Source organism: Filicampus tigris, chromosome 22, assembly GCF_054856515.1.
Source record: "Filicampus tigris isolate MCC_2025a chromosome 22, RoL_Ftig_1.0, whole genome shotgun sequence".
In the NCBI taxonomy this organism is placed as follows: Eukaryota; Metazoa; Chordata; class Actinopteri; order Syngnathiformes; family Syngnathidae; genus Filicampus; species Filicampus tigris.
The window spans coordinates 6,872,913-6,892,093 of NC_141238.1; the positions used below are offsets into that span (position 1 = coordinate 6,872,913).

At 44.4% G+C, this 19,181-nt stretch overlaps 1 protein-coding gene and 1 long non-coding RNA gene across 17 annotated transcripts in view; one reads left to right on the top strand and one right to left on the bottom strand.

Moving 5' to 3' along the window:
- The window catches only part of LOC147126728 (uncharacterized), a 175,703-nt gene that overhangs the window by 119,516 nt on the left and 37,006 nt on the right, over positions 1–19,181 (bottom strand). The window lies entirely within an intron of this gene.
- Positions 1–19,181, top strand: part of sox5 (SRY-box transcription factor 5) — a 72,475-nt gene that overhangs the window by 50,429 nt on the left and 2,865 nt on the right. For 3 of the 13 annotated variants that reach the window (XM_086022956.1, XM_086022959.1, XM_086022963.1), the window contains 6 exons: positions 2,044–2,202; positions 8,262–8,460; positions 12,514–12,689; positions 15,421–15,538; positions 16,206–16,379; positions 18,659–18,875. In XM_086022956.1, coding sequence (XP_085879082.1) covers positions 2,044–2,202; positions 8,262–8,460; positions 12,514–12,689; positions 15,421–15,538; positions 16,206–16,379; positions 18,659–18,875 — 1,043 coding nt within the window. The remainder of the gene's footprint in view (positions 1–2,043; positions 2,203–8,261; positions 8,461–12,513; positions 12,690–15,420; positions 15,539–16,205; positions 16,380–18,658; positions 18,876–19,181) is intronic. The other 10 variants (XM_086022961.1, XM_086022968.1, XM_086022960.1 and 7 more) reach the window with 9 other exon arrangements.

A 19,181-nucleotide genomic window follows, 5' to 3' on the forward strand; every position in this document is an offset into this window, starting at 1 on the left:
TTGTGCTCCCGCAGTCACCCCAGGGGGCTTTGCGCTGTCACTTCCTGTTTGTTGACATGCACGCCGTTGTGGCGACGCTCTGGGCGGACTCGCCGGTGCCCTCTGTCGCGTACGCGTGAGCGCGGGTGTGCGCGTGTGTGCGATTGCGCGCCGGCCCGTTGAGCAAGCTTTGAGTGACGGGGGCTGGCCTTGTAATGGAACTCGCGAATAAAGCGGCCTTTGAAGCACTGGTCCGAAGATGGGGACGCACGCGCATTGAGCCCGTGGTGCGCTCGCCGGGGGGGGGGCTTCATTGAAGCCGAGGCTGATCTGATCCCAGCGAGCCGGCCCTCGTCGCCGGATCGGCCGTTTCGGGGAAAAAAAAAAAAAAAAAAAAATCAGATTCTTCAGAAAAACAGCATGCCAGTTTCTGTTTTTCTGAATAATTGTATTTTTTGACCTCTGAACTCCAAGTGACGTGTTGCAGTCTCGCTAATGGCGGACTCCTTCCCGCATACCTCAAGCCGCCTTCAACTTTAGACCGGTGCTTACGAGCTCGCTATGTCAAGAAAGGAATGATTTACGTATTTGCTCTCTAATCACAGGGGGAAAACAACATTTCAAAAAAACAAAACAAAAAATGAAAAAAAAATTATTCAGAAAAAAAAAAAATACACAGAAAAACTGAAAAAAAAAGTATTCCATTTTTAAAAAAGATTCCGAAAATTTGAAAAAAATTACTCAGAAAAACAGAAAACAAAATCGTCAGAGAGATTGAAAATAAATTTGTGAGAAAAACAGAAAAAAAACTATTCAGAAAAAAAGTGTCCGAAAAATAGTAAAAAACATTCGTCCAAAAAACTGAAAAAAAAAAAAATAATAATCTAAAAAATAAAAAAGAATTAGTCCAAAGAACTGAAAAATAACAAATCCAAAAAACAGAAAAAAATTACTCTGAAAAACAGAAAAAAAATAATTCCATAAAACAGAACAAATAAAAATAAAAAAAACAAAGGCCCCCAAAAAATTACTCAGAAAAACAGGATTTTTTGATTTTTTTTATGTGAATGCAATACGCTTCCGTGGGATCATGTGGGATCGCGAGTTGCGACGGCTGTCGGAGAGAGTTGCAAACAGAGTGAAAGATGGAGAAAGATACCGAGCGGAATAGCAAAGGCAGCATCTCTTTCTTGGCCATTTGCATAAACCAGCCTTTGTTTGACGCCGGTGGCCGGCCGCCAAGCCCCGACAGAAGGATGGAAGTTAAACTATAGACAAAAATGAAGTCGAAAAAAAAAAAAAAAAATCCGGATGCTTGCCTTCCAGAAAACAAAATCAGAAATAAATAATAACAATCCTAACTATTAAAAACACACACACACACACACATCTGCTCGTTCCCGCTCACTTGCTCTTCAGAAGCGGCAATTCATCGGAAAATCCCAGCGCCATCTCGGAGATTTGTATTAAGCCGCATGAAAGAGACTCGAGCAATTCTGAAGACCCTTCCAAGTTGTTGCAAAGAACCGGCCAGACACTGTTTCGTCTTTTTCACTGCTACATAAACATAACGCCGTTTAATTAAATGCCTAGATAATGGCGGCAAGCTGTGTTTTGTTCTACTCATAAAGCTAATTTAATTAACGACACCCCCCCCCCCCAAAAAAAAATAGAGGCAAAAGCGTCCCTTGCTGGTATCCAGGCATGAAGCGTTCCAAATTTTTCGGGTTTTCACCTTGAGCAACACACACACGGCCTGACCTCGATATCCCCGATGTTTTCCCTTTTCTCCCACCGTGCACCTGGAGGGGACATCTCTGGGCCTGTCAGAGAGGCTGTTAGCGCTGCTCCCGTGGGCGGGGGGGGGGGGGGGGACAAGCAAAGATGTGGTGATGTCCCTTTCTGCGTGGCACAAACAAACCCGGCCACTAATGGCCTCTTCTTGAGCTTTTTAGCCGACCTCTTCTTTTTTGTTTGTGCGCGCTCCGGTATTCATTTATTCATGTTGCCCCTTCCTCCACCCCCCCCCCTTTTTTTTTTTTCTCTTTTCTCCTGACACTGCAGCAGTTGTACGCGGCTCAGCTGGCGGCCATGCAGGTCTCCCCCGGGGCCAAGCAGCACGGCCTGGCGTCCCAAGCCAACCTGGGCACGCACTCCCCGCCCACCAACACGCACGCGCAGAGCGACAAGGGCCGGAGCTCCCCGCAGCCAAACAAGACCAAGGTAAACATACGCAAAGTGCGCTTGTGTGGTAACGCTAGAAAAGCCAGCGGGATGCGCGCGAGCAATACGGTCTGATTGGAATTTTTTTCAAGACGGCTGAACTCCCGTGTCCTCTAGGTGGCAGTCACGGCCACTGACAGAAAAATAAATAAATAAATAAATAAATAATTCTGCGGCGGATATCCAGATCCAATCATCCAAAATTTGTACAAAAATATTTTTTTTTTTCCCCCCTCCTCCTTATGCTAAAAAATCCAAAAGCACAAAACGCTCAACGGTGGCCATGAAACTGTAATAATGTCTCCAAACAATGTCGACAAGGTGCTTCGCAATACACACAATTGGTAAAAACAAATTGGGATACAAAAGCGAAACAATAAGTTGAATAGACAACAAAAAGAGCATCACATCAACACCATCACAAAAAGGCAAAAGAATAAACGCCAGTCTTGAAAGATCTCAAAGCAGCCGTGAAACGGGCACGTGCGCGCATTTTTTGAGGGCCCCCCGAAAAAAGGCAGCCACCAATTGCAAAATTATTCACACATTTTCACAAAAGGACTCTTCGATGTATTTAACTTTCTGTTAACACAATCAATACATTTACCAAGAGTGAAGAGGAGCGACAGTGGATTTAAAAAAAATAAATTAAAAAAAAGTCTACACACCCTTGTTTAGGCGAGGGGCACAATTCTCAAAATAATTCAAATGAAAATCCCTCTGAACAATATTAAGACCAGAAATGAGTATTTTTCCTACATTCTATATCATGGCCACAATTAAAAAAAAAAAAAAAAAAAAATCGCAGGAATCAACAAAAGGCGCAATTAATGAATTCGGCTCATAATAAGCAAGTAATTCCACATTTTGTAGTCCGGTTACCGTAAATCAGACGATAAAAAGGAGATTAGTGTAAAAATCAAATTATTACTTTAGCTTGAGGACACAACGCAGTGGCGTGTTCAAATAAATGAACTCTAAGGGCACTTTGTCGAGTGCATTCCTCCTCCAAATTGATTTGACTAAAAAAATAAATAAATACAAAACTCTGCTATTTTTATTTATTTATTTTTGTGGGCGTGTGTTTTTGGTGAATGGAACGGCCCCAAAATTCAATTAGTTTTTTTTTTTTTTTGGCTAGTGCTGCACCCCGTCCTCCCACTTTGGTTAAGTGACAATTGGCCAAGTTGCATCCTTGCAACTTCGACAAGAGGATCCTGATTATATCATTGCTGCAAATCCTCTCAAAAAATGACACGAACTGACGAGGTCGGGCGATGCAAAACGCGTACGTTGGCGTTTTCTAGTGTTAGGGCGCAAACGCTGTCAATGTTTGTCTTCATGTGACGTGCGCATGGTTTGGCTCTTTTTTCTTTTTTTTTTGCCCGCTCTTGTTTGGAGTTTTGCCTCTTTTCCGTCTTATCAAGCAATCACCTTTCCTGATAAAAGCTCAGCACGTCGGCCGAGCACAACGCGGCGTGGACGCTTTGCTCTTTGTGAAATTTTCGCAGCTGGCTGGCCAATAGAGGCGGCGGGAACTCGAGTGGAATTCAATGAGTATGTGGTCAGCCTTTGGGACCTTGAGCAGTCATCCATGCGCGCACACACACACACACACACACACGGAGAGCACCGAAGTGTCATTATGTGAGTTTAGTCGGAAAAGCGAAGCGCTATGTAATAGTTTCAAAAATCGAATTGTGTGATTAGCATGATTTCATGGCAATATTTATTTTCTGATTAACAAGAAGATTTTACTTCACATATCGTCGCTCTCCTGTGGACAAGGCGTATGTTCAATTTCTTTTTTTTTAAATGTTCAAATTAAAATGACAAATTAGAAAATTGAAAGGAAATGGACATACGTGGTCCTTCTGGTGCGCACGCCATTGCCACAGGGGGCAGTATTTACAAAATACACGGAGAACACAATCTCTTTTCAGCTCAGCAAGCTGGAGTGATAGTTGGAGGATAAAGAATATATGCACGCGAGTGTTCAAATATCATGTGCTGAAAGGGTTAGCATTGTGTTAGCATTAAGCTAGTGACTTTTTGCTCCGCAAATTTTTGTTCTTTTCCAAGATCGAAAAACCGAATTAAAAAAATCGGGCATGGCTCTTTTTTAGTGGGTGTCAATTATGAAGGGATGCTTTTTTTAATTGTGACCCACAGTACTGCAACTAGGGAATGTCCCCAAACGACTATAAAAGTCTTCATAAGCTCTATTTATGTGTATTTGCTGGTTAGTAAAAAAATAAGTTTTAATCGCAATTTACCGCCAACTTTTCCACAAAGTGGCGTTTGGATCGCAGGACTCTCAACCGCGCCTTCAAAGAACGACTCACAATGCTGGTCAGCCATTGTGATTCATTTATTTGTGTTCATGTGCCTTGAGGTCAGGCCCTGTAAACTCCAAGTGGGATATTCCCAATGCAGCAAAAAAAAAAAAAAAAAAAAAAAAAAAAAAGAAGTAACACACACAAACACACTTGGAAATTCTCACGAGAACAAGCGGCATGATTCCGTCGACAAGCGGGGGTCACATCCTGACCGCGCGCGCGGCGACATCATCACCGACACAAACATACTTCCCCCGTCTTATTAGCATATATATGGACTTGGGCTGACCCCCAAAGTGCCGTGGCTGTGTGTGTGTGTGGGGGGGGGGGGGGCGGGCCATAATAACCTCCCCCATGCCCGGCGAGAGAGTCTGACATGCGCCTGGACCCCGGCGCAAATGACCAAGTGACCGCTGTGCACCCCCCCCCCCCCACCATCATCCGCTCTTTTGCCGCCCGCTCTCTCTCTCTCTCTCTCTCTCTCTCTCTCTCTCTCTCTCTCTCTCTCTCTCTCTCTCTCTCGGGGTGAGTGACATGTATATTTCAGAGGTGCCTCTCCACCCCCCACCCCCACACCCCCGCGGGCTCCGTCTCAGGTCCCGAGTCATTTTCGAGACCCGCCGCCTGCCTTTGCTCACAGCTGTTTGGACTCAGGCGCACATCACTTAAGTGCTTTACCCTCGGGTGAGATAGCGCACGCGCGCACACAGGTGGCGAAGAAGAAGATGGCGCCGTGCGCGCACAAGCACGCGGATCGCTGCAGCATACATGCTTGTGCGCAAGACTGCCGATTCGGATGTGGAGGGTATAAGGCGCCATATGGAGCACGGGAAATAGATTTTTTTTTTTTTTTTTTTTTTTTTAAATTGTTATTCTGACCTCGTTTTATCAACTACGAGAATACGTTTACTTAACAAATAGAACCCATTTTTGCTTTCGAATGACACTGGCATTATTGTCGCAGCTCTAAGGAAAAAAAAAAAAAAAAAAAAAAAAAGAGCTATAAAATAAGGGGTGGTAAAATCCGTATTGCGCAAGCTATTTAAAGTCACACTTTAAAAAGATGTTTTTTTTAAAAAATCTGCATCAAAAATACTTTTTAATCGAATTAATGTATCGTCGCTGTCATGTGGAAAACACTTATGTCCATTTTTTTTTTTCTTTTACATGAATGGGGTTCCCGCGTTACAGACATCGCGTTAGCGTGAAAAGTAACATTTTTTCAATGTTTTTTTCAGTGTATTTTTGATGCAGATTTGAAAAATTGTGATTGGGTGTGAAAAAGTGTGATTTTTAATAGCTTGTGCAATATGGATTTTACCATGCGTTATCTTATAGCTTTATTTTTTGTGGGAAAAAATTCCACCTGTTGTTGAACTTGAACCTTTGATTCATGATCATCATATTATTGTAATTGTATTATTAATGTTATGAAAACATGATGTGCTAGAGAAAAAAAATGAGGGCAGATTCGGGACCATTTGCAGACAGCGTGTACACATAACAAATCTTAACTCGTTCACTGCCATTGACGAACTTACTCGTCTTTTCACAGACCAGCCATTCAATCCCAGGAACTTATTTAAATCTTTTTTTTTCCAAACGTTAGGGTAAAAGAGGGTCTGAAAATGTCTGCCAGTGATTAATATGAGTAATGGGCAGTCAAAGAGTGACTTTTACTACTTTGTTACATCGCTGTAACGCTTTTTATGTGCAGTTGGAATGCAAACTGACGTAACTTCTCAAGTGCGCCAGAATGCATTCCGACACAATTCGATACGACGCTTCAATTCGTGTCCGTTCGAGTGACGGCGCTGGAGCGAAATGCAATGGTGGTGCATATGGATGCTACGCGTCAAAACACACACACACACACACACACACACACACACACTCTCCCGTCCCTCTGGCTCTCTTGTCACTCTTGCGTGTTTTCGCTCTCCAAGCTCGAGACTGTTTCATCAGCCAAGAGAGACACAAAAGCAATTGTATTAATTCAACATTCCAAGCCTTTCAGAGGCTCTGGAGGCCTCACACACGCGCACACACACACACACACACACACACACATAAGACATTAGAGCTTGTTGAACAATGTCTCAAACACACGTCGGTCCAAGCCTCTCAGCTCGACTGTCTCAACTAATTCCTCCGCAGTGGCATAATGCAGGTTGGCCACCTTCCCACCGTCGGATTTGCCTTGGCTCGGGGGAGGAAATCACCCCACCCCCCCCCCCCCGCCCTCCCATCCACTGTACCAAGAGGCAGAGGCATTATCTATTTGTAATAAATATCCCAACGCATTCCCCAGCCAAAGCCAACCACAATACGGGTCAGGATTGAGAAGATCCTCGCTCACTTGTTTGTTTGTTTTTTTTCCCTCCCCTACTCTCCCCGTCCGCCTCCAATTGTCTCATTGAAGGAATCTTGAAGGGGGGGGGGGGGGGTGGGTTCCGTCAATTTAGTGAGGACCCTCCCTAATGAAGGACAATCCGGTTAGGCCTCACATGCAGGCGTGCGGGGTGCGGGGGGCTTAATTGGAAGGGCTTAATTGAGTTGTGAGGGGCTCGTAAGGCTTAAGGAGTGCGAATCAGGGAAAGTCGGCCTTAATGAGTGGATGTATACCCCCTCGATCACCGCCCCCCCCCCCCCCCCCCCCCACCCCCCCATCCCATACAGGACTTGAATCCACTGTATTGTACCGCTCGGCCTAAGCAGCAATTAGACTAATTACTGTACAGGAAAAATAAAGAGGCGGAATGTCTCTGTTCCGTAAATGAAATGTATTTGAAAATGCCAGATTTGAACTCAAGTTTACCTTCTAGTGGCGGCGTTTTAAGTACGCGGGGTGATCTGAATACCCTCCTGCCTTCCTGTCACGTGAGACACCCCCCAACCCCCCTCCCAGATCGGATTAGGTCAACAGCAGGGGTGACGTTGCCATGGGAATGAATGTGATAACGGCCCCCGGGGTGTCGTGCCGACTCGTTTGGTGCTCGGAGGTCACTGCTAGGGATGTGACGATTAATCGAAAATTGATTCAAAATCGATGAATCGAAAAATCGAGTCGATTAAATTCATCTAGAAAATGATGCCTTGAAACGTTTTTTTTTTTCATTCCAGACGCTTAGCGCATTTTGAATGTGTCGATCAAATGATGCATTTTGCATTTGTGGATGGCTGCAGAACCACACTCGTGCACAGAGACGAGCGTGGTCGCAATTTTTTTTTAACAATCGAATCGAAAATCGGGAACTGAAAATGGAATCGAATCGGGGCTCGAGTGAATCGATTACATGCCTAGTTTTTGTTATTGTCGAAAAATATCGAAACACCAAGCTGGCATCCGATTATCCGGCCCGAAGAGGAGCAGCATCTTCGTGCATGTTGTCCATGTTGTGCATGCGGCATGTGCACCCTTGCCCGATGGAAGGGTGGCTTGACTGCGAGTGGATTTGTCTGACTTTGCATGTGAATGTCAACGGTTTACGCCGGAATGTCCCCATTCCCCCCCCCCCCCCCCCTTCCCCCCCTTGTGATGAGCTGTTTGGGCAGTGGCATGCACCGAATCATCTGTCCAGCCAGACTTGCCTTAGATTGCTGTGCATGGGCTCCATTTTTCCGTATTTTGATTTTTTTGCAAGCGGCGAGAAGGTCCGCCTCCCGCTCCCTAAATTTCTAGTCACAGCGGGCGACACTGTGCTGTTTTGGTTTTTGCAGGACAGTGAGGGTGCACAGCCACTGAACCTGTCGGCCAAGCCTAAGGCATCCGAGAGCAAGTCACCCAACTCCCCCCCAACTTCCCCACAGGTCCCCGCTGCCGCTGCCGCTGCCGCCAAGATGGGCCCCGCCGGCTCCATGAAGCACAGTGTCGCCCCCTCCAGCATCGGAGGACCTCCGGCTAGAGTCAGCTCAATAGGTTGGTCAACTCTTTGCACGCTCAAACCCATATTTACATACACCTGCCACAAATATAAACACAGAGAGTAGCTCTCAGTAACCGGACCTGTCCTCAACATTTGACGGATGTGTTTGGCCCCATTTGACCCCCATGCACGTAAAATTTATTTGGATCCTTATTCAAATTAAAATGGGTTTGAAAAATACATAGCTACGGTATATGTACAAATAGAACTCCCATATATTTGCAGTTAGGCATTCACAGTATTTCTTTTTATCCTCTCCACTGTTATTTGCTGAAAAACGGGTTTTTTTTGGGGGGGGGGGCGCTCAGGCCTGAGCAATGCAAATATTGGCTTGCCATCCGAGGGTGCGATTTGATAAAAAAAGCTCATTAAAATTTGTTTAAATTACCCCGAATATTCTGACCCCAATCAAGCCCATTCCGATCGAGGTTTTATTCCAAACGAGAGGGGCGGTTTATGTCGATTGATAAACCGATTACGTCGATTGATAATCCGATCTCTACCACGCATGTCTGTGATGCTAGTAGACACGTTTCTTGACGTAACAGCGCAAACGGGAAAAATAAGCGAAGCAACGCTAGCGTTTGAGTAGACATGGGCGGAACGATGTTTTGTTGACACGGCGGTTTCTGCGGCTAAATGTCCAAATGTTTTTTTCCGATCAAAAATGCGATGCATGAACACGCAAGCCCTAATCGGATCAATGATTTTCGTGTCCACAAAAACAGTGCATCCGATCAGAATTTGAATCCGAACTCTTATCGGATTAAAGAATTTTTGTCCATATAAACGTTGCTAATGATCATGTCAATGTCAATGCGACGACGAAGCAGTGTAATCGGCGGAATGAATTCTGTACGTGTTTACCTTCTTGGCTAACCCGCTCCCATCTGCATCGAATCATTACAGCGATGCTTTTTTTAACACAACAGGCTCACTCAAATAGCAAAGTAGTATTTTCGCTCCTTATTGTAACATTATCATAACCGCAAAAATTCTCCCCCAAAAAACGCCGATAAAAATTCTTTACGATAAACGTGAGTAAAAAATATCACGTTTTTAAATTTTTTTTATTTATTTGGTTGCTTCTCTTGACGCTTCCATGACGCCAAATTGTCTTGCTCGAGCCACGCTCCGTGAATCCAGATTTTTTTTTTTTTTTTTTTTTTTGTGTATGCGACATTCCTGGATGTGCTGTTGGCACACATGACCAAAATAGCACTCTCCCTTTGCAAGTGGCGCCATTGTCGCTGGAGTAATCATCCCCGACCATATGCACCCCTCACGCGTACGTGAAATATGACATAAATGAATCACCGTTTTGTGCGCTTAATCCATTTTTCACGCCACGCTGATAGTTCAAATACTTCACATATGTAACAGGCTATAATTAGTGTGTTTGTGTTTTTTTTTTTTTTTTTTCCTCCCCTCCTCCGTGTCACTATTTGCCTCCGGGGCCTGCTGCATTGTTATGTGTTTATTAGTGACTGAAAGAGACATGAAGTGGCGATGGGGGAGGGTAGAGAGATGCAAGGGGGGGGGGGGGGGGGGATTAACACCCTTCCATTTTTTTTTTTTTTTTTTTTTTTTTTTGGAAGCGGGGGAATAATAAAGCGAGGCACGTATGACAGACAGGAGGTATCACCAATGAGATTAGACAAGCCTCTTACATGAGCCAGGACAGCGCAAACACTCAGCGTTAAATGACACAATGACAGCACACACGCACTCACACACGCACACACAACTCAAACACAATCACTCCTCCCATGTGCAATAGGCCGTCAATTCCCCTCCCCCCTCCCCCATCTGACTTCTTGGCTAATCTCACTGTTTTTCAACAAATCTGAGGATTTAATATCAGATTAGTGGATTTGCGGTCCCAGATGTTTTTTGTTCGGGAAAAATGGATTACAGTGTTTAAAGTTTGTGTGTGATCCCCCCGCGGAATATTCGGACGCTTTTGTGCGGCGGCGGCGGCGAACCCATCTGTTGCCGGGGAGTTTAGCCGGTCACCGGCGCATTTGTTACTCCGGTTTGAAGGCGTATTAGGGTTCTTGTTGAAGGTTCAAAGGGGATTGGAGGGTCGGACAAATTGGAAAAGAGTCTCGACGTGCTCGTTTTGATGCGGCCGTGGGTTTGTTGTCTTTTTTATTTTTTTTGTTTTTTATTAGGATCTTTTCGAAAAGTAGGAGGAGAAACTGAATCTGAACTAATTTATTTTTGTGAGGTTAATTCTGTTTTGGGCAGCCATATTTGTGGGAATAGGAAGCCGTTATTCTGGAATGTGTCACTCTTTGCACTTTAATCGGTCACTTTGTGTAAATAATTGTAAAACAATTTCAGATTCAATTGCGCAGCTAAAGAGATATTTCCGAAATGGTTTTCAATCATTATAATTGACAGAATCGTCATCATGACAGTCATTCGAGTCATCATGGCATTTTATCGCCAGAAAACGATCATAGTCAAGAATTCATTCCATTTTAATAACATTTTCCACATTTTTAATGACACTATCATGTTCAGAAGGATATGTCAGTAAATTGTGCTTTTAGTACTGAATTATATGATTTTAGTGACTTATAATAAGGTATGTAATATTTTGGACTTAATTTGTACTATTTTAAATTTTTAAATTCTGCTACCGGTCTATAAATCACTGAAAGTCTTGAATGCATTAAAGAAATGCTCACGGAATATAAACGCAGTAGGGTTCAGAGGTCAGCAGATTCGAGTCAATTCGTGGAGGCCAGAGTTCAAAGCAATCATGGTGCCGCAGCAATTAGCTGTTATGCTGCACGCAAACGGAATACGCTTGTAAATACAGGTCTAAAATGCTGCTGATTTTTGTGCTTTTTATTCATTTTTAATGTCGTCAATTCGTTTGACTTTAAATGCTGTATTTTGCTTTCGCTAGTAGTTCCGCGCCCTTTCGGCGCCAATGCACTTCGTATAACCGAAAGAGTCGCATTCCGATGGTCAGGTTTAATGGTGATGAAGTCCATGTGGTGCCCAGCCGTCATTTTCTGGCCTAACAGACCCCGGAGGCATGTCTCTCTCTCTCTCTCTCCGCCTATCCATCTTCCCATCTCAAGTCAAATTGAAGGCCTGTCACTGCCTTCAATTTCAAACACTTTTTTTTTTTTTTTTTTTTTGGCGAGTGTTTGTCAGTGTCACGAAAGTTTTCGCCCCTTGCGACCGCCCTGTCGCGAGTGCTTTTGTGGTCCAAAATGCTTTTCGCCTGTCGGGAGAGATTTAGAAGGGGAAAATGTGCGTGGTGAAATAGGACCCTCCCCCTCTATCTGGGTCACATACACTTGTCGGGATGGTTGGCATCACTGTCATTGGAACACACACACATATAGACGTGTGGAAGAATACCTCCCTCCCCTCCTTTTTTTTTTTTTTTTTTTTTAGATTAAAATTGACTACCTTCTTCTTTTGGCCCCTTTCACGCCCGGATTTCCCCGACTTCTAAAAGAGTTCACCGCGCTGTCATTACCAATCTGAAGCCGGTAATCTGGCCCGAGATGGCATTAGCGGGGTCGGCTTAGCGCAGATAAAGGCCCCATAAGCCAGCGGCGGTGCTTTGTTAGCGGCTAACGCAAGCCATGGGGAACTTGGTGGGGTTACCTGGCCGCCCCTCTGGACAGCGACGCACTCCGATTGTGCGGGAAGTCCAATTAAAGATTTTTTATTTTATGTTATTTTTTTCTTTGGGCCGAATGCACATTTGTACATGCTTGAGTCTGAAGGCAGGTATGGATGGAGGCAGCTTGAAGCCATGCCATCTTGGGGCGCATTCTGACTCACATTCCCCTCCTCCTCGAGTGTATGCTAATGTCTTTACCTCGTGGCGAAAGGGAAGATTTATTCTGGCTGAAAAACTGCTGCCTCCTCCCTTCAACAGAAACGCACAGCGCCAAATGTGAATTACGTTCACTTCATTAAAAAAACGCAAAGCCCCTCCCCCCCCCCAAAAAAAAATAAAATGGCGCCAACATGCAGTAACGGTCGTCCCGGCCGCTTTGTTGCCGTCTCAGCAGACTTGCTGTCGTCGTTGTCTTCGGGGGCCTACCTGAACGACCACGAGGCCGTGACCAAGGCGTTCGCCGAGGCCCGCCAAATGAAGGAGCAGCTCAAGCGGGAGCAGCAGGTGCTCGACGCCAAGGTGGCGGCCGTCAGCAGTCTCGGACTCAACAACGGACGCTCCGACAAGGTAAGGAAAAGACAACCGGCAGCTCTTCCACCTCATTAGTAGGGATGTGAGTACCGATACCGCTAGCATTTTGGATGACAAAAAAATAAATAAAATTGTGAACAAAGCCATTGCGTCAAACTGACAGCGTAGCTCCAACTAGTGCCGGGGAGGACTTGATGTCATATTTTTGGGTCTTTGGTAGATTGGTAGCATATTTTTTTCAAGAATATGTTCTATGCAAGCCCACTAGTTGAAACAGGGCATTCTGATAAATATTGCGTTTGTGGAATAAGTTTGAATCCACTCGTTTTTAGCCATCTCCGGGGGCGGCCATTTTGTCACTTCTGTCGACTGAAAATGACATCGCAACTGCTCACAACGACTCAGATTCAGAAAACAGGTCAGCCGTGATTGGTTGTTGTGAGCAGTTGTGATGTCATTTTCAGTTGACAGAAATGACAAAATGGCTGCCTCCAGAGATGGCTAAAAACGAGTGGATTTTGCTGCTTAATTTATATTCCACAAACACAAAATTTATCGGAATGCCCTGTTTCAACTAGTGGGCCTGCTGGGAACATATTCTTGAAAAAAATATGTTTGGGTTGACTCCCACTTTAAAATAAGAACGGTTTGGCCCGATACCTGGTATGTGTACTCTCCCATCCGTAGTAATTATTTTAAAAAAATGATCCGACTGATTCATTATTTCAACCAATCATTTGTCAAATTGACATTCCCCATTGAATTGAATGGAAATGCCCTCAATCTGTTCCAGCCTCCCAATGAACATCTTATTTTGTAGCGTGTTTTTTATTGACTAAATTACCACTGCACGGTGTTGCGTTATACTCCACAAAAGCAACTTCACTTTCACTGACCTTAATCTTAACTATTTTATGCATTTTTTTTTTTCAACAACACTTCCCTCACTTGAAGCATTTTCTACTTTCGATTTGTTCATTGCTATTTAGTATAGTACATGAGCTGCTGTTGGCCACAGCTCACACCCAGACGCTCGCACGCAAACACTACAGTATTTTATGCGAGCAAATGTTTCGGCATTTTGAAATACGTTTGCACTAAGTTTAAAAAGTGTGTTTTTTTTTTTTTTTCTTTTTTATTGTATAGTTCTTTCACTGCTAAAGCTAAATAGTGCCGGATAAGGTACAATTTTGATGTGAGGTGCACTGCAGGGCTGCGTGTGTGTGTGTGTGTGTGTGTGTCAACGCAGAGCATGCTCGGGACGTTAATGCAAAGTGACGGCGCCGGCTCCTCGGCGGCGTGGCTAAATTGTGGTTATTTGTTAAACACATTGGGTAGTCGCCTGGCTGGTGCAAGGTGGTGGGGGTGGGGGGGGGGTGGGGGTAGCTGCCTGCACATCATTGACATTGACTTATTTACGCGCTATTTTTAATTAGTTGCTTTGTCATTTGTCACTCGATCAGTGTTTGTCAACCTTTTATTAAGCCAGGGGACATTTTTGAGAGGAGACAAATCTCCGGGGCAAATTAACTAGCAAAAAAAAAAAAAAAAAAAAAAAGTCACTGAAAATATAAGTTAATTATGTCACGTCTGCCATCTAGAGGAAGAACATATGATTTACTCTGGTTGTCACGATACGGCGCTGGCATAGATAGCTTCATGGTCCGGTGCCTGAATTCAAAGTGACTTCTGCTCCGTCCGCCGCATCCCCCCCCCCCCCACCACCACCTTTTCTGGCTTTGTGCCCCGCCGGCGTCAAGCCTCGCCGCCTGAGCGCCCGGCCCCCGGTTTCAACAGAGTCGTCTCTGACACTCCGGGGGGGATTAGTTTTGTCGCTACTTTGTGTCTCGGCGCCCCGTGTCAGCCGCTCAATCCACTTTTCTCGTGTACGGCGCCGGGGCTTAACGTCAGACTAGGCTGCCATCCACTCTGTCTCCCTCTTCATCCCCTCGTGTACAAAAGCCGCGCGTGCGTCTGTGTGTGTGTGGCATCATATTTAATCTTAATATCTGAGCGTGTGGAAGACATTATGTCCTTTTTTTTTTTTTTTTTTTTTTTAATTTTTTTCCCCCTGCAATGAGGTCTGATCACTTGTTTGACATGCATATAATTCTTCCAAATCTCTCCGCGGATGACTCGAGAGAGATAAATGGATCTCTTCTCTATTTAACTGAAAATGTGTGTGTGTGGGGGGGGGGGAATTATGGCCAACAATTAAAGTGTTTTGAGCTAAAAACAGAGAAAATTAGCACTCTGCCCGCTCTCCATCCAGGCAGCCAGCTTGTTCAGGTCACGTCTAAATGGAGATTTTTTTTTTTGGAGGGTTGTTTTCGAAGACAACGCTGGGTTGCTTCCCGCTCTTAATCGCATAATTAAACTGCACAAAAAAAAAAAAAAAAAAAAAATGTTGCCGGCGTGTGTATGCGTCGTCAATTTCCAGCGCACATTAAGCATGTAAATGTGCAGTAAATCAGGCTTTTATTGGCTGTAATAAATACCCAGGGGGCCGTGCGGCGTGGCCTCGCCGTCCCTCTAATGCGTCGACCCTCCGCGCTCGCCTCGCGCAGATGGCTGCAAATCCAAAATAGTCGTAAACATTCCAACCTGGAGCGTTGGAAACATGCGGGCGGATGCTTTTTTTTTGGGGGGGGGGGGGGGGGGGGGACAATTAGCTTGATTGCAGGAGCGCTTTTTCACTCACTCTCCTGACGTGCACGCGTATGACATTTTTTGGTCATAAAACAAAGGCGTTTCCGCTGACTCGCAGGCCTCGTGTGCGCAGGACAAGGCGGCCTTGGAGAGTCTGAGTCAACAGCTGAAGCAGCAGGCCGAGGACAAGTTCAGCCACGCCATGCTGGACTTCACCATGAGCGGCGACTCGGACGGTAAGCGCGCGAACGAGCGTGTGCCTTGCATTTTTGGCGGATAGGAGTGCCAGCGGACATTTCGCAATGGGAGAAAATGGCACCAATAAATAAATAGACGCTTTATGCATTTATCGTCACTATTTTGGAGCGTTAACTCCATCCTGGCTTTTTTGTGATTTTGGTATTTATTCATGTGCACAGAAGTGCAAGCAGCTTAAAGGTGGACATTGAACAATGGAACAATATTATAGAGGGCAAAAAATGAGTAATAGATTCACTTCAATTATTTAGCTAGAGTAAGTTAATCTTAATGCGTTAACTATAACCAGGCTGTATGTTTCCTTTTTTTATTTATTTTTTTGACATCCTGGCTAACTATTTTTACACCATCCAGGCTTCAGATCCTTCAATTTTAACATCACAATTGTAAATATTTTGAAGTTCCATCATTCAAGCTTAAGATGTTCCAAATTTTATCTTATTTTTCCTTTAATTCAATTTAGATGTCTTCATCTCTCGCTTTATATTAGTTTCTTCTTCTACCATTGTGAAAGGGTTCGTTTCTCGTAGTAGCTCCACCTGCTGCTTTGGCATGCACATGACAGCCCACCGATATATTTCAAGGTCAAATCTGCTTGCCCTCATGCTCTCTCCTCCGTTTTTTTTTATTTCTTTTAATTTCTAGGCTCCCCGAGCGTGTCCGACTCTCGGATATTCCGCGAGGCCCGGGGTCGAGGCAGCAGCGAGCCGCACATCAAGCGGCCCATGAACGCCTTCATGGTGTGGGCCAAGGACGAGCGGAGGAAGATTCTGCAGGCCTTCCCCGACATGCACAACTCGAACATCAGCAAAATCCTCGGTAAGCAGCGGAAAGCCTTCAATAGGGTCTTAATACCACCACGATCAATTATAAACAATCAATATGATACCATAACGCGAATTAGGGGAATGCAGATCTCATCCAAACATGGCAAAAAGCATAAAAAACGGAAATGAAATACAGCAGACGCACCACAGAAAGTGATTTATAAATCTATCATATCCAGATTTGTGATGCAAAATTTAAGTGCGTCGTAACAGGTGTTGCTCTGACCAACCAGAGTGCGGGAAAATACTGATGTCGCCAAAAGCCAGTGCTGTGGCTCTGTGAGGTCACATTTGAAATCTGATTGGTTAAAGGGATGTCAACCCAAACATATTTTTTTTCAAGAATATGTTCTATGCTGGCCCACTAGTTGAAACAGGGCATTCTGATTAATATTGTGTTTATGGAATATAGCTAAATCAACACGTTTTTAGCCATCTCAGGCGGCCATTTTGTCACTTCTGTCGAACTGAAAATGACATCGCAGTTGCTCAGGTAACAACCAATCACGGCGCAGCTCCAGAAAACAGGTCAGCCGTGATTGGTCGTTACATGAGCCCTGAGCAACTGTGATGTCATTTTCAGTCGACAGAAGTGACAAAATGGCCGCTCCCTGAGATGGATAAAAACGGGTAGATTTAGCTATATTCCTATTGCTAATATAGGAATTGTGAAAATCCGCAAGTAATTGACGCCCACCCAAAACAGTTTATAATTGCCTATAAGGCGTCAAAGCACTTTCTTTTACTATCAGAAAAAGCTATGGCCTGACTAAATGAGGCTCCGCCCCTCAGTTCAACTTAGTTGCTTGGCACCAATAACATAAGCAGAAAAACTGCAAATACTTGAGTGGAGGATCTGAGCGGGCCAATTAGTGACCTGTCACCACTGACAAAAAAAAAAAAAAAAAAAAAAAAAAGGCTTCTTCCCGCCTCTCCATCCACCAAAGACGCACTTGCAGTGATTTCCTTCCAAACGGCGGTGTCGCGTAAACGTCCGGGGAGAACGCGCCTCAGACAAATGATGATATAATTCATTATGCATTAAACAAGCAACGCGCCGCCGCCTGACATTTTCCCCCGGACCGCCGGGATCGGCCCTGACATTTTAAAGAGCTCCTAAGCGTTTTATAACGCAGGGAAATCTGGTTTTAATAAGCCTCCTCCTCCTCTCTCTCTCTCTCTCTCTCTCCAGTCGTCGTGCATCTCTCTCGGCCTCAATTGCTAACAGATCGCAGAACAGACGACGAGAACGGCCAAGCGCTGACAGCTTTTAGCTATTAAACATACAGTAGTCGAGCGCAAATTCAGACCAGATATGAGGCTGCGCTCGGGGGAAACAGGCGCAAGATTACACCCACACACACACACACACGCGCACGCTTGGTTCTGATCCACGAGTAAGAAGCGGCGCTGACGGGAACAACCCTCATTAGTGGTGGATGAGTACCTGTCGTCCCCTCATTAACCCCACTTTCCCCGAGTGGATCCGGCTCGCGCTGGTGACTGACGCGCAGGCTCAATTTAAGCCTGTTCGTCACATCTTTATCGTCTCGTCATCCCGCCCTCGTTTTGCTATGTTAATAATAATTCATCATTAGCCGCTAATGATTGGTGATTTGTCCTGCTTCCTTAATTGGTCCTTGGTAATTCGTTCGCGAGGGTGTGCAGGAATTTAGTGGGAAACGGGCTGGAATATTTTGCCACCCGTGCTGTACTGTCATGAAATGCTCCCCGAGCAATATTCTGATGGGCCGGCATAGAAGTAGAAACAAATAAAAAGATATTATGAAAAATACATATCATCATTACGCTAATTATAGTCGTCGTTATTAGTGGGAGAATTGCGCTTGCGTCTCCAATCTTGGGGTGATGTGAGACAACAACACCATCGTAGGGGATGTTAATATGAACATACTTATAACGTTGTCTTGAAATCACAGTTTGCAATAAGCTACGACACTTAGGGTGTTTACAATTGGTAAATTACTAGCCAACTAGCATTGCTAACTTAAGCGTATATTCCACTCTGACATTTTGTTTTACCGTTGTACTACATTTGGATTGAAAAAAACATTTTTAATAACATTTTTAATTTTCTTTGTTTACTGATGTACCTACAAAGAAAAAATGTTCTTATTAAACCAAACATTTAAAAATAATACATTTGAGGTATTTTATGTGGCTGCACCTGATTCTCAAACTAAAACTTTTATCAAACTTAGTCAATCAATAAAATACTTGGATATTTACTGCAACTTTTCTTATTCCAAGGCTCACGCTGGAAAGCCATGACCAACCTGGAGAAGCAGCCGTACTACGAGGAGCAGGCGCGTCTCAGCAAGCAGCATCTGGAGAAGTACCCGGACTACAAGTACAAGCCGCGGCCCAAGCGCACGTGCCTGGTGGACGGCAAGAAGCTGCGCATCGGCGAGTACAAGGCCATCATGCGCTCCCGGCGGCAGGAAATGAGGCAGTACTTCAGTGTGGGGTGAGTCGAGAAACTCAAAATTGCATATATACTCTACTGTATACACACACACACATATATATAGCACATGTATACGTACACATACGCACATATACATAAATATATATATACGAATATGCATGCATACACATATATACGCACACGTATACATATATACGCACACGTATACATATATACGCACACGTATACATATATACGCACACGTATACATATATACGCACACATATACATATATACGCACACATATACATATATACGCACACATATACATGTACTTTATATCTCCATATATACATGTATTTTTCA